The sequence below is a fragment of the Solanum dulcamara genome, chromosome 12, assembly GCF_947179165.1.
Source record: "Solanum dulcamara chromosome 12, daSolDulc1.2, whole genome shotgun sequence".
NCBI classification, from domain to species: domain Eukaryota; kingdom Viridiplantae; phylum Streptophyta; class Magnoliopsida; order Solanales; family Solanaceae; genus Solanum; species Solanum dulcamara.
In genome coordinates this window covers 5,407,701-5,429,648 of record NC_077248.1, presented here as the reverse complement: position 1 = coordinate 5,429,648, position 21,948 = coordinate 5,407,701, and the positions used below count along the sequence as shown (strand labels likewise).

Here is a 21,948-nt window from a genome sequence, read left to right as displayed (position 1 = left end):
ATGGATGGTATAGTGAGTTGAAATTTGAAGAAAGTTTCTGGCTTGGATGATAAAGTTTCAAAGTTAGAGTTGAAAGTACATTAATTGATAACTTTTCTTGCAATTTCTTGGGCTATTATTGTTGGTTATCAAACTGCAGATTTTATAGATGACAAACTATACCATCTTGACACTTTCTCAAAATATTACAACCACATCAAATCATACTACATAGAACTACATAATTCTTTCAGTTAATTCTCTCATTGACAATAACAAAATGACAGAAAACTAACATAACCTAATAATACTAATTTAACACAAAATATAGCAATTGTAACTACTTACACTGACAACCTTCAACTACTTATAAGACATATATACTCATAATACAATCAGTAATCCACAAAACATTTTCTAGATAAACCACCAAATTCATTCATATATTTTTCAGCCCATAAAACATTCTAACATTGTTTTACAATCACAAGACTAAATTGTCATTTAACATAAATGGCCAATGACAAATGGTAAGCATTCCAAAAATAGAAAAATAAGAAACTTCACCGTGCCATTACATAAAAAACAAAAAGTTACAATCACTACTTAGCAGTCACTATCTAATGTTTGCCCCTCTTTGCCTTTAGTTTCCCAATCCTTATCTCCTTGTCTATTGTCAACTGATTTGAGGTCACACATGTTTTGCCTTGCCAAGTCAGCTTTTTTGGTGAGTATGGCAGATTAGTAAGCATAGTAGCACCACTCTCATCACCCTTGAAGTCGATCCTTCTTTAACAAATTGGTTGTTGATGCAGGTTTTTCATTTGAAGTCTAGCCTTTTCTTCATATATCACCCTAGGCGCAACCACTGTCTCATCATCCTCAGATTCAATATCACCTTCAACTTCATCTTCATCAACAATTATAGCAACAACTTTTTCTTTCCCACTGTTTTTAGACCTCTTTGAAGGTGCAACAACTTTGTCCTTTACTTTTCTCTTTGAATTTGAAGGATCGGAGGAGCTTCATTAATTACTTGACTTAATGTTGGCTTGTTTGTTGACTAAAAGACACATTAAATTCAGGAGTTGGCATAAAAACTGATTCAACTCCTTCACCTGGTTGGGGCTCTGAAATTGGCACATCTCGAGGAACTTGTCTTCCTTTTTGAAGCTATAATATTTGAGAAAAAGTAAGATGACTAGATATATATTATAAGTAATGAACAATTGATAAAACATGACTTACCAGAGGGTATTTTCTTCGATTATGACCTGTTGCACTACAATTTCCACATGTCATTTGCAACCCCTTCCTACTTTTGGACCATAGTCCCTCTCTTTTTCTTGCCTCATCCTTTTCCTTTACTCTTTTAACTTTTGGTCTACCAACCATTTTACGTATTTTTGGTGGCTTCATGGCTTGAGAAGGATCAACTTTCCAAAATTTCTCACCACTAACAAGTTGAATTTTATGCAGGTACACAAACATATAAGATTCTTTTGAATACCACTAATGCATCTCATTCAGTGGTTCTTGTCTATCATGTTCTAATGCTTTAATAGCATGAGGACATGGAATTCTTGTCAAATTTCATGTCCTACAAGTACACTTCTTTCTACCAAGATTAACAACATGCCTATCTATATCCTCATCCACCTCATATCCTAAGTCTCCATTAGCAATAACTTGATAACCTTGTGCAATGATTCTGAAATCATTAAAAAGTTTCATGGCATATGGACTATATTCTTCTGTCCATTTTTTACCTTTTTTTTCAAGTTCTTACAACATTTTCATAACCTATACAAAGAAGTAAGATATGATCTTTTTTACAACCTAAACACATCCTTTTCAAAAGAGTAAAAAGCTTGAAAGAACTTTTAAAATATAATTTTTTACAATGTTTTACTGTTTCAAAATATAGAAGAGTAAAAATAGTAACCTTTTCAAAATAGTAAAAAAAAATTGAACATTTATGAAAAAGAAGTGATAATACCGTGATTCTAATGCCTTCCAACATCTTGATTATTGGTTTTTCCCTTGCTTCCAAAATTCATTTGTTAAAAAATTCAGTGAAATTATTTTCACAAGAGAAGATCTTGCAAACTGTGTCCAAATAGGTCATGCACCAGTGTTGTGGTGGATAACATAGCAAATCTTTGGGGGCTTGTTCATTAACAGAACCCACGATCTTTAACTGGTCTTCAAATTCTTCTACAAAGTACTCCAAGCAGACCACCAAAATAACTTCTTCATCTGTACACCATTTCAATTCTTGGACCAATTGGCTTCTATGTGCCTTGCACACCATTTATGTTGTTCTTTTGGAAGTAAATTGTCAACAACACCAAGCAGTCCCTGTAATAATAAACAAAAATAAAATTTCAAGTTAAAATGTTCAAGTGTATAAATTAACTAAAATCAGAAACAATCAAACACTTACAAAATTACCTTTTGCATATCAGACATAAGTGTCAAACCTTCACCATCTGCCAACTCCAAAGAGTTTCTCAGCAACTCTATAAACTATTTTCATGTTCTACTTGTTTCTCTATCCACCACTTCCCAAGCAAGTAGATAGAAATGCTTTACTGAATCTTGTCCAATTGCAGCCAATAAAATTTTCTTGCACTTTCCTTTTAAAAATATTCCATCTAACCCTATAAATGGCCTCAAACCAGCTCTCCATCCATTTTTTAAAGTTTGAAAGAAAATATACATTCTCAAAAATTTTCTTTCTCCATGTTCCAACAAAGTCTCTTTAGCTATATTTATAACCACATTAGTACCAGGGTTGCTATGCCTCAACTCTTGAGCATAAGCCTCCAACTTATTGAAATCATCAACATAGCTACCCTTCAATTTCTCTAACACAAGGCTTTTAACCCTCTTCATTTTTGAATAGCTGATAATAAGTGCAAAGTTATCATCTAAATTCTGCCTCATTTCTGTCACTTTATACTTAGGATTATTTTGGACCTTCTTCTTGAAGTAGTGTGCTAAAGCTTGTTGAGTAGCTCTTCTATTTTTAATGCTTCAAGGCATGCATGTTTTGTTTGCAAGGTCTTAATTTCAAACCCTTTTCCTTTCTTAACTTTAGAAATCAAACACACAAAAGGACAACCCACAATACACCTATATCTAACTCTAACAGAGTCACTTTTATAAACTCTAAGGGCAACTTCCTAGCAATTGAGTAGTAGCTTACAATTCTTTTAGCTTCATCAAGACTCTTGAAGCTCATACCCTTTTCCAACTCTAAAAAGTTGTCTAGTTTCTCATTTACTTCTTTTTTCTTCTCCATCCTAAACGATTCTGATTTATCACTATTGTGATCACTAGTATAAGGTTCATTTTCATCCTCTTCTTCCTCACTTGATTCACCTTCAGTTGCAGCATTTACTAGGACAAGGCAAGGTTCATTATGGTGGCTGATGTCAGTAGCTGGAATAACATGCTCTTCCTCATCTATAACAAATAGTTCAACTACACCTGACTGAGTATACAAAGATGTCTGCAATGTTCTTATGCCATAATCCTCCTCAATCACATAATACTTCCCAGAAGGCCCTTTGAGTAGAAGTTGTTTGACGTTTGTGAAACCTAACTTTTCATTAAACTCTTGACATATGTCTATATATGACAATAAATATGTATCATATCCTTTCCAAACCTGAGTCAATTTTTTAATGTAGCTAAAGTGAGGTGTCATCACCCACTTGCCTCCATAATTAAATAATAGGTCCACTTTGTCAACCATTCTTGAAGAAAGGCACATTAAAGACATAAAAGAAAGAGAAAAGAACCCTATTAGATAGCAACATAACATAAACAAACAAAAAAAATCTGCCAAAGCTAAAGAGATAGGCACGTTATAAACATAAAAGAAAGAGAAAAGGATAGTCAGCAACATAACATAAGCGAACAAAGAATCTATCAAAAGTAAAGGGATAGGGACAACATGCTATCAATATACATAAGGAAAAGAATATAATGCAGTACCCAAAATTCAAAAAAAGGGGATCATTCAAAAAAAATATCCATACCCAACAACCATAAATATATCTACAACACAAATCAGAAAAAATCATGTAATCAAGAGAAAATGACAACGAATAAAAGCTGAAAAAGAACAAATTTGAGACAACATTATAAATACCCTAACTCGAGACACCAATATAGTACAATGTAACACATGTATCACAATAAAAAATCTCCATAACGAGCATAGAAAACATGGAACATCAAAATAAGCATAAATATACATTGAATCGGAAAACAAATAAAACCCTAACTGAGAATATGAAGTACATAAAAGTTCTTACATGAGTTGAAGACAAGATTCTGAACGAAAAATTACCCCTACAATCAAATAGCCTCACCGATAAGTGTATTTATGTAGTTTTCTTCAATATTAGAGGCAAATGGTGGGGTTCTTTCTGAAAGTTTTCTTTGAAGTGTGAGAATGAAAGTGGGTTTTGGTTTGTTTAGTCATAGGAGAGTATTAGAAGATATGGGGCGGGTTTTAATTAATTGGGTCGGGTTTATAATTAGAATGGGTGGGTTTTAAAAAATGATTTAAGTAAATAAATAGTGACCAATAGTAATTTGTCACGTAATTAAAAAAAATATTTAAATTATTTTAATTTTGGTCCGTCAAATAAGTGATCAATTATGGACCCAAAGATGGATGGTAGGGGTATTACAGACCAAATAGGTAGACGGGGGTATTATTGTATCATTTCTAATACTTCAGGGGTATTTTAGACTCTTTTTCATAAATAATATTATATCAATAGTATATCCTAAAAAAAAACTAATATGGAACAAAGTTGTGTCAGGAAAAATAGAGTTACTAGGAAGTAAGTCCCAAAATTCAAAGCGGCGAAGAACAAATAAAATTTGCTATAAAAGTCTATGTGCTTCAACATTATTGAATTGTACAATTTTATTCATCAGCTTCATGCATTGATTTCTTCAATAACTCATAGATGAAAAATTCTATCGCTACGACCTTAGGCGAACTAATCAATTTTGATTTGTCAACAAATCCCTCCTAACACTTCTATTTATTGATGACATTTGGAATAAAAAGCATCTAATTTCATTTCTCAGGCATGATTAGCTGGATAATGCACATCTTTGTGTAGGTGATTTTTTTCATATAACTAAAACATTGACTAGTAATAAAAAATCCACCCACATCATATACACTTTATGCATCAAGTTTAAATAAATAGTCAACAACCACATAGTTGGTGGGAAAAAACAAGTGGCACAACTCACCAAGTAGTTTGTCAAAAATGAAGTGACATCTAACAACCATTTCAAGGTGGGTTGACAAGGCTCAAGTTACTAATATTTCAATGACTTTTAAACAAATATGTACAATTGTCGACGCACAACGTACAAGATTTTCAATGCATCAAGCCAAACAAAAAAAATTCATACTCTCACCAACTTCAACCAATTCTTTTTTCCTTAAAAGAAATAATAGAAGTAGCTGCACTTTCATGATTGGTAAGTGGTCACATAAAATTCAAAGGATTATAATATTCGATATTCGCATTAGAATCCAACTAAATTTAAATTTGTGATGAAATATTTCACATTAAATTAAAATGTTCCGTAATAAATGCAATTTTAGATTCAATTTAAGAGCAAGTAACAAAGAAGCTTATTGAAGTTGAAGTAATAAAGTTAAAATTTTGTGAATTGTAAAGTAATATTTCACTTGATTTAATTTAAAGTTACGTATACTTGATTCATAAACCTCAAGAATCAAAATTAAAATTTGTATAATCCCACAAATAAAATTGCTACAAGAACAATAACAAAATATTAGTATAATCCCACAAATAAATTTAAAGAGGGTAATATATACGGAAAAGGGTCAAATATACCTCTATACTATTGAAAATAATTTAAATATATCATTCGTTATATTTTTGGTTCAAATATACCCCTCATGTTATACTTTCAGTTCAAATATACCTCTCTCATTATATTTTGATACAAATTCACCCTTAATTTTAACGGAATAACACTTGAAAAACTCAAAATTAAATCATCTATTCTCAATTTTAAATATCTGATTTTTTTAGGAATAAATAAAATTTTCAGATATTTAAAATTGGGATTGAGTTTTTCAAGTGTTCTTCCGTTAAAATTAAAGACGGATTTGTACCAAAATATAATGAGAGGGGTATATTTAAACCGAAAATATAACAGAAAAGATATATTTAACCCAAAATATAATAAAAAATATATTTAAATTATTTTCAATAATACAAAAATATATCTAATCATTTTTCATAATATGTATACAGATCTTATCCTTTATTTTTCCAATACTACTAAAATAAAAACATTACAAAACGGTGTGAAACAAAAACTCACTATTTAAAATAGTAAATCCGGTCCAACGTCCCCACTTGGGTTTGGTAAAAAGAAACTCTTTATTGGAAAGTGAGAAGAAATAGAGGAGCGAGTCATTCGGTAGCCCCCATTTTTTTCTCCTACATTTCAGCTTCTATAAATACTCCCCTAAAACTTTCCATAAAACACCATCTCTCATTTTCTTCTTCTTATTCCACAGATCTAGAGTTTCTTTTTCCATTCTCAGGTTCGTTTTCTTCAATAATTAGGCTCAATTTACTTTTTCAGGCTTTATTTTTGCTTCATTAGATTATAGATCTGGTATATTTATGCATGAAAAGGATGTGATATGCTATCTCATTTTGATGTTATAGAGTCAGACTAATCCAATTCGCATGCTTAATGATAGAGGATTACTTACCACTCCACTACGACGTTTGGTGGTTGATTTATATATATTTGTGAAATTGTTCAAGGTAGTACGTAGATCTCGTTAATAAAATTGAGGTTTTAAAAAAAATTCATGAAATTGAACGAGATTAAACATCTAATTGTCATGTTGTATTGTTATAGTATCTGGAGATTACATAGATCTCGTTGATAAGCTGGTTGCCCTGCACAGGGTGATAAATAGGTTTCTTTTGGTTGGGCTAATGATGGAAAATGATAATTTATCGGTGAAATACTTTGTTGTCGTGTTTTTAAAATGAAATCAATTGAATCGTTGAGTACGTAGATCAAGTAAAGAAACTGGTCTTTAAAAACTTTTAAAGGGGAGAAAATGGGGCAATTTTTGGGAATATGTGGTGGTTTTAGATTCTATAATGAAATTTTGTGGACCAAATGTTGAAGCATAGTGAGTGCTTTTTGTAATTTCAGAGAGAACGGTGTTGTGATGAACACGACATTTTCTATTTTCACCAATGTAAACACTAAAATTCTCTGAATTCAAGGAGGTCCAACTTGTCAAAGTGTAACGAAATGTTTTAATATGATGGAATTCTATGTCTTGACATGCTTATTAGCAACGTACCACATTTTCTCGTGAATAGTGTTGAGATAGAAGTGATGACATATTATCTTGATCTTTTCAGCTAGACATGGAGACTTTCTTGTTCACCTCAGAGTCAGTTAATGAAGGGCATCCCGACAAGCTTTGTGACCAGGTCTCCGATGCCATTCTTGATGCTTGCCTAGAACAAGATCCTGAGAGCAAGGTTGCATGTGAAACCTGCACCAAGACAAACATGGTCATGGTCTTTGGAGAGATTACAACCAAGGCCAAGGTGGACTATGAGAAGATAGTACGTGACACTTGCAGAGGCATTGGGTTCACCTCAGCTGATGTTGGCCTTGATGCTGACCACTGCAAAGTCCTTGTCAACATTGAGCAGCAGAGCCCTGATATTGCCCAAGGAGTCCATGGTCATCTTACCAAGAAACCAGAAGAAATTGGAGCTGGTGACCAAGGTCACATGTTTGGCTATGCAACAGATGAAACTCCTGAACTCATGCCACTTACTCATGTTTTAGCTACAAAGCTTGGTGCCAAGCTTACCGAAGTGAGGAAGAACAAAACTTGCCCATGGCTCAGACCTGATGGCAAGACACAAGTTACAGTTGAATACAAGAACGAGAATGGGGCCATGGTTCCTATTAGAGTTCACACCGTTCTCATCTCAACTCAACATGATGAAACTGTCACAAATGATCAGATTGCCCAGGACTTGAAAAAGCATGTGATCAAGCCCGTGATCCCAGCTAAATACCTTGATGACCAAACCATCTTCCACCTCAACCCATCAGGTCGTTTTGTGATTGGTGGTCCACATGGAGATGCTGGACTCACTGGCAGGAAAATTATCATCGACACTTATGGAGGTTGGGGTGCTCACGGTGGAGGTGCCTTCTCAGGAAAAGATCCTACCAAGGTGGACAGGAGTGGTGCTTACATCGTGAGACAGGCAGCAAAGAGTGTGGTCGCTGCAGGACTTGCTCGCCGCTGTATTGTCCAGGTTTCTTATGCTATTGGTGTGGCGGAACCACTCTCTGTGTTTGTTGACACATACAAAACCGGAACCATTCCAGACAAGGATATTTTGGTTCTGATCAAGGAGAACTTTGACTTCAGGCCTGGAATGATGTCAATTAACCTTGACTTGAAGAGAGGAGGCAACTTCAGGTACCAGAAGACTGCTGCTTATGGTCACTTCGGCCGTGATGACCCTGATTTCACCTGGGAGACTGTCAAGGCCCTCAAGCCTAAAGCTTGAGATCGAGTTCCCACTCACAACTTTGCCTACCTATATTCTTGTGCCTATTATTCTTGTCGCGGACCAATAAACAACCTTCATTGATTGAGTAAATTGATGTCCTCTTTTTATATTTAAGGCGCTTTCAAGTGGAGAAGGAGACCAAAGGAAGTGTCTACATACTTTCAGGGATTCTAAGAGCTCCAAGCAATTCATCCTGTTGATTTTTTTTGTTTGAAGTACTTAATTTCAATGTTGCCTGCTTTAATCATTTCTGATATCCCCACATACGATCAAGTTCTTTTGTCATTGTGTTCATTTATCTAATGAGAAATGCAGCATGTTGTTGAACTATTGGTCCTGCTTACTTTAAATGTATACAGTTTTAGTTGTTTTACTCGTGTATAAATTTTTCCTATTAAGTAGTATGGCATAATCATCAAGGCGTGGTATAAAAAAGCAACAATGCTGAAAGCTGTCGAGAGGGTCTATTATGAGATGTTTAGTGTGATTGCGGGACATTATTTCCCATGCCGTGTACCAAACGACTTGTAATAGCATAAGCAAAATCCAGTTAAATCAAAATGGTAATTATGAAGTTTGAATCACCATTACAGTTAGGGGTCGTTTGGTTACAAGGGATTAGGAAAGTTATCCCCACTATAAAATTTAGGATTAATTGAGATAATTGTATTCTGAATCAAACGATTCCTATTGTCTTACTTGTTGAAAGCTCTAGATTACAAACTTCTGTTTCATTTTAAATTCTTCGTCTGAAAAGACGATCAAAGGCCCAAAATACTTATTAATATCTAATATTAATACAAAAAAGCACTATATTTCGTACATACAATATTTGCTAGACACAGTTCAGTTTATTGTGTCAACTTTTAGAAGACCAGAAAGTAGAATTAAAAATTAAAGGATGGAAGCAGAGTCAATAATAGTGCTGTTTGTCTGTATATCTTTTTTGTTGTTACAGTGAATGATGTTATGGAGCACATATAATATAACATAACATGAAAATCAATTCCAAAGAAAAGTTGGTCATTATAGTAAAATGTTGTTATAGAGGAAGTCGTTATTGAGAGGTCTGATTGCTAGATTGATTCTTTGACAACTGAACTATTAGGTCTGAAATAAAGTTGCAGTTAGATTGCCTTGCCTAAGTTACTTGCCAGAAAAATATATGCTGCTGTGTCTTGGTGTGGTGATTACACACACCCCATGAGTACAGTTTGTACTAAAAATTATGTTGCTCTTGCTTCTTTGTCATGTCCATCATTCTCCTTAACTGTGACATGGAATTTCAAACCCTTTCCCTTGGGCAGTTCCGTGTATCTCCTCTTTCAGCAGAGTGGCTAAGGTCATTCAGTTTCAGAGAATGAACCAGGCTGAAAAATCTGGCACAATGATTGAGAAGCTGCCTCTATTCTTGAAAAATCCTACAGTAACACGACAAAATACTACTGAACTTGATACAGAAGTATAATCTGAACTTCAAAAACATGCGACATCTCTAGTAAAAGTTCTTACCTTCCCTTCAAATCTAATCATAAGAGGGCCTTTTCTTGATCCTCGATAACCTCCTTCATGTTAAAGGAAATAGGAATGATTTAATATGAAATTCTTTTCTAACAAAACAGAATAAGTGTGAGAGTAAAATCTGTTTCATATAAACCATCAACCTTGTAAATTATACGAGTGACTTACCGATGTATAAATCAGGAAATTGAAGGCAAAGTTTTGACAGAGGTTGAGCAACTTCAACCTGCAATTCATTGGGAGCTAGTAATTAGTAATTTGCACAGAGTTCTATAAACGAAGTATATTAACAGGAGAATATTTCACAAAGATACATTATAAAGACTCATCTCAAAGGAGGAAAAGCAAAACGATAAGAGTCAATGACGTTGCGCAACACAGTTCTAGAAGGTAAATACTACACAGAATGTTGTTGACTATGTGGGGTAAGGATCAGAAACTCCATCTGATTTTGATGACTATTCGGGTGATAGAGATCTGAAATTCACTCTGATCAGATACCTCTTGGCTGCAAAAAGTCTACCAATGCCTCGTTCACATAATTTGAGACCTAGTTGGTTGTGCTAAGGGTCATGTACCAGATTTATCAATAATTCTTTTATTTTTTTGCACAATTTGGCCAAACGGGAAGAACGATATGATGGCTCACGAGTACCTGGATCAAGCTGTAATGACATTTAGCATCTTTTACATCATGAGAAACCTAAAGTTCTACCATCCCAGGGGATTGGAAGAAACAAAACTTGAAAAGGCCAGTTATTAATGCACCTGGATAAAGAGTTCAAGAGATACATACGAGATATGTCAATCAGCTGTGCCTCAATATCAAACTAGTTGGACACGACTTAAGGATATATATGATAATGAAGAGATCTTGATTTCTGCAATTACAGAAGACTGAAAAGCTCACATATTAATGAGAAAAGGATATCTAAGAAAGGGTTGCAGAATACTCACATCGGAAAGAGTTGTTGCCAAGCATTTTGAAACAAATGGTGCCATCAATACCAAGTCACTATTAGATTTCAGTGAATCAGTCAGACAATGCCACTGTAGGTCCAGTTCAGCAACATTGGTTGCAGTGAGAATGATCACATTACGGCACTTAATCTACGAAAGAGAACAGACATGCTAAAAAAAATTGAGGTTCAAACTTAAGTATCATAAACTCAGTGGTAAAAGAGCAACAAGTATATAGTAAGACATGAAATAGCTCTATGTAATCAAAAGAATAAATAAGAGAAATATGAGATGTTGAAGGAAATGAGGCAAAGACAAAGCTTCCACTAATGATCTATTTCTTCCGAGTAATTAACCACACTGACAACTCTGAATAAGCAGAATACCATGTTAGTTCTATGTTAGAACATTCAACATGACTTTCACAGAGTACAGGTATAGTTTTTACACTTCCTATGCCACAACTCTTTCTCCATTTCTTTCAATATAACTCTAGTTCGCCAACTTGGAAGGCCAGAGGAAAAGGATAAAATTTAGTGAAGAATTACTGCAGCAACACTCATTAGAAGTATCAAGAATAAAACCATATCCAAAGAGCAAAAGATAGTGCAAGGGGAAATAATCTGCAGAGTGGAAATGAAAAAAAAAAATATTCATGAAAGCTGAGAAGATTTAAAGGATCCATTGACAGATACCTAAGATATATGACAACAAAAATGTACATGGATGTGACAGTTTTTCATACAATATAACAAGAACTTGGAAAAAATATGACTACTTGAGAATAAATTCCAATAATGTATACTCTAACAAGGGCATCAAGTTAGAGGATAAAATAATTGTAATAACCATCCAATCTCAGACAACGCCACACATACCAAAGGCACAGACAGTTGTTCATGATGCAGCAATTCTGTAATACCTTCAGGCAGCTGTGCCATCTGTATCAGAAAAGGAACACAAATTTAATTTTTATAGGCAGAGAAGCTTTAGCTGTTGGAATGTTACAAATCATAAATTTAATGACATTTGAAATATATAAAGAACACATTAGTTTAGTTTCTGATACATTGCACTATTCTATCTATCAGAGCCAGATGATCTTGTACATCAGCTATACTAGTGCATGATTCTGAAATTGAGATATACCAATAATATCTCAACAAGTGTTCTAGATCAGCAACAACAACATACCCAGTGTGTTCCCACAAGCGGGGTCTGGGGAGGGTGGAATGTCCGCAGACCTTACCCCTACCTGGGGTAGAGATGCTGTTTCCAATAGACCCTCGGCTCAAGAAAAATGTTTTACAAAAACAGGAAGTGTTCTAGACCAGCCTTGGACAAAATTATCAAGCCACCAATTTTATCTTGCAGGGTGTATATTATCAAGTCAGTAAAAATCCATGTGATATTTTGAGATATTTCATTCCCCAGCAGTGAAACATGAAATGCATTTGCAAAGACTGATTCACCCTGTAGCATTAAGAGGGAATTTATTTATTTTGTATTCTCTTCCTTCAGCTGGTATTAGAGATTAAAGCATAAGTTTAGGTTACTAGGTGCCTCGACTATTAAGCGTTTTGTATACAAGGACCATACTGAAGCAGGCTCAGCAATTCAGTCATTAGTAATTGAAGATGCAGAAATGCAATTTCTGAAGTTCCATGAACAAGATGCTATGCTGGACTTGTGAACCCAAGGAGCTCTAATGTTTCCTTTTCAATCAACAACAAACTCAACATGAAGAGTTTTGTACCAAATTTCTAAATTTCTCTCAGCCGGTAAAAACACAAAATTGGATTCCCTCGATTAGAGCACTATATGCTCGTTCTTTAAATTACTATAGGTACTACATAAAATATGCTATTCTTATTTACTCTTTTTGCATATATACGTGTAATAAAAACCTCAGAACCTGTGGAATTTTGTAATGAGTAATGACTTAACCTCATTCTTGTCGCCGGTGCATTTTTCACCAATCAGGTGCCTTAAATGTTCTTCAAATTCTTCATCAGGAGCCTGCAAAATGAAGTTATGAGAGCATTAGAGATACTGATACATTTTACAAAGTGGAATATCAAAATAACACTTTTAAAAGGTTGTTCGATCAGCTGCATGGACTTCGAAAATACTGTTGCATCATTTAGATAACTAAGATGCTTATACAGTGGATCGCCAAACTAACTCGACCCCAAAAGTTAGGTCATGTGGTAAGGATTTCCCAAGATCATATAAGGAGACAACAAACCATAATAGAAAACAGTATAACCGGATATTTACATTAAACATATTTATGGAGACATCTAGCCATCTAGCTAACTTTATCTTGGCAATTTAATGATATACGCCTGACTATCCATCTCATCATTGTGTTTTCTTCTTTTCTAAATTTAACATTGGTCTCTACAGAACTTTTAACTTGATCTTCCAGCACTGAATAAAAGAAATAAAGGTAACAAATTGCAGCTTCAAGTAAGTCCTTTTTGAAAACACAAATGAACACTAGCCCATTGGTCGAAAAAATTAAAACAAAGCCAATGGTGTCCTAGATGCATGCTCCACCAAGCATGTGAACTGTGACATGTCCTCATATCAGACGAAGACATGGCAATCATTGAAAGTATAACAGAGAGAAATTTATTCCTATTTCCTATAATATCTTACAAGCAATACAAACTTGTGATTATGAAGCTTACTGAAAGGGATGAATCATTTGGAAGCTATTGTCACACTAAGTCGTGGAACATTAAGTAGCAGAGAGACCTAGTAAATCTATATTACATACCATGCGAACACCAAAAGCTTTTGCAACTCCAGCTACGGTGACATCCGAATGCAATGGACCTACCCCACCATATATAAATACCTGCAGTGAAATCAATTTTGGAATATATATGTTAAAACAGGTGGGCAGTACTCTCTCTCTCCCTCCCTCTCTCTCTCTCTCTCTCTCTCTCACACACACACACACATAACAGGCTGGTGCACATATATGAAACAATTCAATAAATATATCAATACCGACAAAAACGTTTACCATGTCATTTGTGGACTTCCGCCTCTCAACTTCCTGGGCCACGGAGTCTATCTGAATATGAAAAGGATGTGATTACGAACAGACGCTAGCATAAAGTTTTTTTTAATAAATGCTGAAGGTCCATCAGACATTTAACTATCAAGGTGAAAATCGAGCAGAAACTGACTTCAACTAAAGAAAACAATGGTCCTCCAGAAAAGTAATACAGCAGACTGTTCTACCTAAAAGTTGGCTCAGTATGGTCAAGAAACTATTTCAATTGCTAGGAGATCTTGAAGCTTATTATAGTTGAAGCTTATTATAGAGACAAACTTTGATGTTTTTCTATATTCTTTTTTGGAGTCACTTTCAGGCGTTTATAACTCAATCTGTTTTCAGTCGTTAGCTGATTTAAGTGCGCATCAACTTCCCAACACTTATTTGCCTTTACTATTTGCGAGCTGGATTGCTGCAAAAGTTGAACAGAATACAGGGCAAAAGAAAACAGAAGGGAATTCTGGTAACTCTTCTAGTATCTATCAGAAACCCAACTTCCAATGGAAAACTAATGTCAAGTTCATGCTAACCACATAATTGAACAAAAAAGAAGCAGAAATTATACAAGCTGTCAAGACATAATTATTACTAACATCATTTCGAGTGACAGCAAGCATCGATGTTGCCCAACCAATAGAATGGAGCTTTCTACACAACACAAAGCCCAACTTGTCCTCTACTGTGCCAAACCTGAGCTACGGAACCAAGAGAAAGACATCTGATAAGTAAGCAACTACAAATAGCAGAAAGTTCATACTTCAGGGTTATACTACATAAAGTATTTGCAGGGTATCAATTATCTGCCACGGATAGATGATGTGCGAACTGACAAGATGTAGCTTATTGCATCACATAGAGCACCGTCTCAACATATACTAATAAACAAAAATGAATATATCTACTTAGACAAATAAACATTGAAAGGATTAAGGATGCCTCTACCTGTTCAGCTGAACTCCTAATATACATCAAAATTTGTTAATATAACATGTAAACTTGACTCCATCATTATGCATTCCCTCATTGTGTAACTATCCTCATAGATGCAATATAGAAAAACTACCAAAAATATTCAGCACAACTAAAGGATGGAAAAACTTGGAAACAAGCCTTGTGATTATGAAGGAACATGTTTGTTTAGACGCCAAAATAACCTCCTTGATTCCTGTTCAATTCTCAAATGAAAAGATTTGCTTAGAGAGGAAAAAATATTTTGAAGCAGAGGATAACTTATTCTTAAAGATCTGCTATGAACAATAGGTTCCGTACAACTATGTGATTGCAAAAGTGATCCAATGCAGGACATCAATTACCCCAAATTATTCAGTTTTATTAAACACAACACAAGTAAAGTTTGAGTTGAATATCCAATAAGAAGAAATCAGAGAGTAGCACATATGCTCCTGACAGATTGATTCTAGCTTCCAACGAAAAGAAGAGATGTATAAGGAACCAAAAAGAAAATAAAGAGATTGGCTGAATATGCACCTGAACTTAGAAATAATAACAAGAAGCCTCAAAAGAACATCACTATCATACTGATCATCAGATTTAAAGGTTTAGAGCCAATAACTTACAAAATTTCATCTCCCACAGCAATGATTGAGGCAGTAAGCATATTATTGGGGTTCAAATCCTCGATTTTCAGTCCATTGCTAACAGAAGATAATTTCCCACAAACTGGAGAAGAGTACTTCTTTACCCTTCCAGATCTTTCCAGCCTTCCATCAGCAAGTAAATAAGCTGGCCTAAACTTTTGTTTGCTGTTGTTGTTGTTCCTGATGCACAATAGTGCATTAGGAACAGTGTCATGGATGCTCCCAATTGAAGTATACCTATGAAATCAGTGAAATAAATAGAATGCTCAAATAATTGCAGGTACACTTCTTTAAGTAAGTTGAACTTGAAATGTAAAAGGTATCACAACCACTTCACAAGAGAAAATATGTCATAGATTTTAGTATAAATCTCGAAAATGTATATCCTTATCATGCTGCTGAATGAAGAATCATTGTAAAGAATTTTGAAGCAACATAACTGAGAAATTACCCATGATCATATAGGCTGCAGTAACGAACTTTGCAAACCAAAAGGAAGGCCCATACATCTCTGCCATATCAAACTTAATAGGTTAGTCATTTTAATTCTAAGAAATAAGAATCAAACAGAAGAATAGATGATTACTTTTCAACAAAAAACTGCTAGATGAACATTATCCATGGAAAAGTAAAACAAAACTCGACAAAAGTGAAACAGGAGATGATGCTAACTCAAAAGGGCGAGCAGTATAAAATAATCTACTGCACAGCTACATGCAAAGAAATGAGATAATGCCTTCAAAACTTTAGCATAATTCAACGTATAGACCTTATTTTATAAGAAAACAACATACAATCTATAAACCTTCATTAACATACACACACTCCTAAATACAAACAGCCAATAAGACCATCATCACTTCCCAGGAGCAATAACAAATGCAATAATAATACACTAAAGCATATATGATAGTGTAACATGAAATAATCTTTAACATAAGGCCTCATATCAAACTTTGAATTCAACCTAAATAATTGCCAATTTCAAAAGCTAACTCAAGTAGTTTGAAGTTAATTTCCATCCTCCAAGCTATATTCAGAGGACCTTCAATGTTGATGTGTTTCATCGAAAATAGCAGCTCTTTATGCATAAAATTTATCATAAATACTATCTTTAGCATTTAGCACGTAATCTTAATATAACTGGAGCACTTTACAATATTTTGCAGCTCCTTATCCCTTGGCAAGTTCTTTTCTTTTTGTAATAACCAAGAAATCCCTGGTGAATTAGCTGGCCCAAGCCCAACTGACCCATATTTGGGAGAAAATGAATTCACCCCTCTACATTGCTCCCACGTAAGTATCAAGCTCCTTGTCAGTGGTAAGGTTAGAGCTCGTGACACGCATTCTATCCGCCCATCCCACGAGTATCTACGCTAAACCAAATCCCCGGAGGCTATTATCCTTTAGAAAGTTCTTGTTAGATCCATTTTGGATTAATTGGTCTAAAGTCCTTACTTGCAGATGCAACCTTTGTTTATATTGCTTGAAAAAATAAGTCTCAATCTTGATCCCAAATATCAAAGGATTCAAAAGTCACTGCCCCAGCACTTCAAGTTTTCCAACTTTAGATGTGAGTGTGACCATGCATATACATAGTAATCTAATAATAAGAAATCATATAAGGAGGGTTTATTAGGTGCAGTCTAACCTGTATGACCAATCCAAAATTGGATTTATCCTCATGAAAGGTGGCCACCCAGGTGAACTAGGTGAGAATTGCTCCTGACCTACCTGAAAAGTATGTGAGCATAAGCAGCAGTCAGCCACAGATCACATCTACAAATATTCTGAAAAAATGGCCCAGTAGTTGGAAAAGTTAAAGATCGTATTTCATTACCGCAGTAGGATCACCAATTCGCACACCAAGAAAAATAGCTCTAATTGGATTAGCCTTCAGCAGAGCTTCCAACCCTGATTTGAAGTCGAGGCGAAGAATATCCATTTGCAAATTGTAACTGTTCATAGAAGAAGGACCAATTCAAATGATAATAAAAGTACTGCTATCATTAGAGGGAATCCTAATATGTGATTCGTGTCAAAGGGAGGGAAGACAAATTAGCATTTCTTGCGTACGTGGCTGCGGTTTCATAAGTGAATGAGTTGATTTCAGGAAAGGCAGTCGGGGTCTCAAAATATATTGTCCGTATCGGAAATGCGTTTTCACCATCAGCGACATCTTGTGCACTACTTTCTTCAGCTTTATGCAGAAAATAGCCTGCTCTCAGTAGGTGAAGCAAAACCTAAATTGTAAAATCAAACATCACATATTTGGTCAAACAGAACAACAATAACTACTTGCCACAACCCCACCACAAGTTGGAGTCGGCTATATGAATCCTCTATATCCATTTTGTTCCATTTGGTCCCTTTTCATCCCACTACTCAATAATTTGTCTTTAGAATTAATTTGGAATTTTTTAAAACTAGAGATAATCTAAATCTTACATATATCCATACATCTTTGTGCAATGTCTAACCAATTTAAAAGACTCCTGTCAATCACCAAACCTAATATACATTTTTGGTTACTAAAGATGTGAAGGAAAAAATAGGCATGTAAATAACTTACCGTAGAGTCTTTCCCTCCATTGAAACTCAATGCAACCTCTTGTATGCTGTTTAAGGGGCCAGGGTTCAAACAGAAGGACAAAGGATGAGAAACACTAAACCAAGTTTACCATAAAAGATAAAAATAATAACAATAACAACTAGATCAACAACTGTTCTTCTATGCTATTCCCTCTGTCCCATTTTTCCCACAATTTTTAATTAGTTTGTCCATAAAAAAGAATGACCATTCTCTAAAGATGGAAAGATTTACCATTTTCTAAATGTCCAAATTAATAAATAATAATGCAAATAAATATTATTGCATTCAATCTTCTAAATATTAATTTAGCATTGTATTACCAAGGCAAATATAATATTACCCATGGAAACTTATTCTCTTAATCTCATGAAAAATCAACATGCTTGAACAAACTGAAACTAAATGAGTCAAACAAGTTAATGACTTGAGAAACAAGTGTAGAAAGTAGAAGATACATCTATTTACTGTTCATCGGCATGACTAAAGTGCCATTAAAACATATGCTCAACACACTACAAACTAAATTATATGCCACTATCTGCAGCACATAAATATAGATCTTTCAGAAGTTCACAATCTAGAGCAAATGATACACTGAATCAATCAAATAGCAAACGGACAGCACTTCATCAAATAATCCATGATGAATTAACCATAGGAAACAATAGACCTTCAAAACTTTATCCTACGAGTACGTACAATGACTTTAATTTACAACTGACACAAACAATCGATTTTCCCTACGTTAAAGATCTAAACATTATGTTGCTATAATTGTTTCTTTTCTGCTTGAACCATGATACACAAAGTTGTTTGCATCATAAAACCATACAAATTAAGTTCAAATTTCCAATTAGAACTAACTTAAGATAACTGATATTATCACACTAAAGCAGGACATTAAGTGACTAATTGCATAATTGACCTACTCAACACCAGTAAAAGATCATAAATTTCAACTTCTATACTTTTTTTTGATAATCATGGTGTTCGAGCCAGCTTGGGCTCACCTCAACTAATTTCATGGGATACCAGCCACCTCCCACTAGCAATAGGAACCAAATAACTCTGTCCACCAAAGCTACGACAGATGGGAAGAAATCACCTAGTGTTTTTGTCTCTACTGGGATTTGACATGAGACCTCATGGTTCTCAACCCACTTCATTGACCACACCATTGAGTGCACTTCTATACTTCTTTGTAACATGCTGATAATTTTCCTTCAACTCAGAAGCCTTTTATCAGATATTTTGACAATAAATTCATCTCCCAGAAAAAACTATATGCGCTAAACTCTTTATCCCCATTTCTAGGTTGTGATCAACTATGTATAGCACTCTGCCCGATAATCAGAATAATGCTGCTCTTGAGGACAGCAACATTTAATCCTAGTACTCAATCAGTAGCTAGCTGGAATCAATTTTATTAAACCATTCCTAGAGACCCCTCTGGTTTGTTTTCTCCGACCAACGCAATGACCCAATTTACATGCTGAAATTGTAACTTTTCCCAATGCAATGTCCCAATTTGCGTGGTTGGTACGCAGGAGAGTATTTTTCATAATGAATAAATTTTCCAGTGTTTGGTGATTGGAATCTTTTTCCAAGGAAATGTTTTCCAACAAATATCCCAACTCTTACTCCATACCACTTCTTTCAACTGAATGCTCAAACATGTCACCAAAACACTATCATCACACCCTATCCTCCGCCTTGTATAATTATCATGTGTCACCTAAACCTAACCTAGAACATAATGTTGAATATTGCAAACACGCACATTGTTGTATATTCAAGGCAATCAACAAGTATCTTTATGCCAATGCAACCTACAAGAAATGCTAAATCAATGCATTGAGACAAGTAGCAACTTCATAGCAAGAACAGAGCCTCCAAAAATACAAAGGAAAAGAGAGAAGCTTACGAATACAGAGCGAGTGCTCGTCTAATAACATATACGGCATTAGTATACTTTGTCTTCAACCTACTGTCATCACATTCTCTAATTGCTTTATCGATCTCCATCGACTCTTTAGAAAAGAATGAACCTTTCTGCACAGAAGCACAAATGACAAAAACAAGACACCCCAGATTCAATATCTCCGAACTTCTACAACTAAGCATACATATCAGTGAAAGAAAAAAAAACTTCTGACATATAGATTTACAGAACAGAATGGATCTCTAAAAATAAATACTTCCTCTGCCCCAATCTATTGGCAGTTCTCACTAATCAGAACTAATTTAACCAACTTCAGTGACACAACCAAAGGATTACCACACATCCCGATCCCAAGGCTATATAAACCCCACATCAGCACTTTTCTATACCGGTGTGGGGCTCAAGTTCCATACCTTGCAATGGATCATAACAAACCACCACGCTTTGCATTAGTCATCCTAGACGGCTCCACACTGGGTAACTTTCACTCTACCACTAGATATTTTTAAGTCAAATGAAAATTGAAACTTTAACAGTGAAAATTTACCTGGAGTTCAAGGGGTCAATCAAGAACACAAGAAAATCTTCTTTGATAGACAAAAGGGAGATTTTGGTATTCAGAAATTCGCTTTAAAAAGTAAGCTTTTTGCTTGTATCTTTCTTGGGATTAGCCATTCTTTGGGTGTCAAAACAGTATCGACCAAGAATGTGGGAAAGAATATGGATCGGATAAATGTCACAATACTTAGGAGCTGGGATTTTATTTTATTTTTCCATTTTATTTAATTCATAGTATAAAATTATATTATTTGTGTTTCTCTTTTTCTGGCTAGATTTTTATCCTCATTAAAGGAAATTTTATTACTTGGGAATTTATCAAGATTAAGGGATGTTTGAATAATCTTTTTTTTTAAGTGATTTAAAAAAGTCAAAAGTAAGTGGTTACCTATTTTTGACTCTCTTTTTTTTTGTACTTTTTAAGTATAAAATAAAGTGTTTGAAAATATTTTATTTGTGTTTGTCAAACACTTTCAAATCTAAAAAAACTTAAAAGTTAAAGTTACTTAAAATAAATCAATTCAAACATCACTAATTATACAAGTATAATAAAGAATAGCATATTATAAAGATTGGATTGAAATTTTTTTATTTTCTTTATATCAATTTTTATTTTTTTTATTGCTTTTCCCAATATTTTACTATAGAGAAAGCCGCTATAAGCAAACAGTTGTTTGTCGATATTTGTTTGTTACTTTCTCTGTTCTTTTTTATCTGTCAAAATTTTTCTAATTTAATTTTTTTTTTTAACTTGATAAATTTGACAAATTAAGAAAGTACAAAAAAAAATTACCTATTATACCCTCAATTTATTGAGAGAGTTAATATTTTTGAAATTAAAATGGTTTGGAATTTGAATTATGGCTTTAGTGATTAATAAGGATAAAATAGTAAACTTAGCATATCAATAATTAATTTCTTAATAGATATACCAAGTCAAAAATTGACAAATAAAAGGGAACGGAGGGACCACTTGCTAGTACTACTATTTCTGTGTCAATTCTTAAGACAGAAATTTTCAACTACTAATAAAGATGAGTGAAAAAATATTAAGAAAAGAGAAAAAT

The 21,948-nt window shown here is 34.3% G+C and overlaps 2 protein-coding genes, 1 long non-coding RNA gene and 1 pseudogene across 8 annotated transcripts; 1 reads left to right on the top strand and 3 right to left on the bottom strand.

Moving 5' to 3' along the window:
• Window positions 1-482: 482 nt before the first annotated feature.
• LOC129876743 (uncharacterized) lies at window positions 483-1,844 on the bottom strand. The gene is made up of 2 exons (XR_008763408.1): window positions 1,228-1,844; window positions 483-1,152 (listed from the first exon to the last, which is right to left on the bottom strand). It is a non-coding gene; the product is annotated as an uncharacterized LOC129876743 (long non-coding RNA).
• Window positions 1,845-1,965: 121 nt separating this feature from the next.
• LOC129876710 (uncharacterized) lies at window positions 1,966-4,447 on the bottom strand (annotated as a pseudogene).
• Window positions 4,448-6,477: 2,030 nt separating this feature from the next.
• Window positions 6,478-8,963, top strand: LOC129876251 (S-adenosylmethionine synthase 3-like). The gene is made up of 2 exons (XM_055951628.1): window positions 6,478-6,607; window positions 7,455-8,963. The coding sequence occupies exon 2, from the start codon at window positions 7,461-7,463 to the stop codon at window positions 8,631-8,633; it is 1,173 nt and encodes a 390-aa protein (XP_055807603.1). The 5' UTR covers window positions 6,478-6,607; window positions 7,455-7,460; the 3' UTR covers window positions 8,634-8,963.
• A 581-nt stretch (window positions 8,964-9,544) lies between these two features.
• Window positions 9,545-21,069, bottom strand: LOC129876250 (uncharacterized). 6 transcript variants are annotated; one of them, XM_055951626.1, is made up of 17 exons: window positions 20,871-21,068; window positions 20,306-20,433; window positions 18,361-18,406; window positions 17,865-18,031; window positions 17,629-17,746; window positions 17,440-17,522; window positions 16,240-16,299; window positions 15,768-16,025; window positions 14,784-14,880; window positions 14,155-14,205; window positions 13,903-13,983; window positions 13,065-13,136; window positions 11,996-12,058; window positions 11,115-11,267; window positions 10,326-10,383; window positions 10,149-10,201; window positions 9,545-10,057 (listed from the first exon to the last, which is right to left on the bottom strand). In XM_055951626.1, exons 2-17 carry the CDS (start codon window positions 20,404-20,406, stop codon window positions 9,980-9,982), a joined length of 1,539 nt encoding a protein of 512 aa, XP_055807601.1. In that variant the 5' UTR covers window positions 20,407-20,433; window positions 20,871-21,068; the 3' UTR covers window positions 9,545-9,979. The 6 variants fall into 6 exon arrangements, 1 of the variants encoding a protein (XP_055807601.1); XR_008763343.1 differs by having other exon boundaries at window positions 10,019-10,057; window positions 10,326-11,038; window positions 20,871-21,069; XR_008763345.1 differs by having other exon boundaries at window positions 10,019-10,057; window positions 10,326-10,925; window positions 20,871-21,069.
• Between the last annotated feature and the right edge of the window lie 879 nt (window positions 21,070-21,948).

What these genes read in the sequence shown, in the direction of transcription:
- LOC129876251 (XM_055951628.1), top strand. Translation starts at nt 7,461, where the DNA reads ATGGAGACTTTCTTGTTCACCTCAGAGTCAGTTAATGAAGGGCATCCC.
- LOC129876250 (XM_055951626.1), bottom strand. Translation starts at nt 20,406, where the DNA reads ATGGAGATCGATAAAGCAATTAGAGAATGTGATGACAGTAGGTTGAAG. An exon ending in ATTTCCTGATTTATACATCG is followed by an intron (nt 10,202 to 10,325) that starts GTAAGTCACTCG and finishes TTTAACATGAAG; the next exon opens with GAGGTTATCGAGGATCAAGA. An exon ending in TGATTAGATTTGAAGGGAAG is followed by an intron (nt 10,058 to 10,148) that starts GTAAGAACTTTT and finishes GTGTTACTGTAG; the next exon opens with GATTTTTCAAGAATAGAGGC.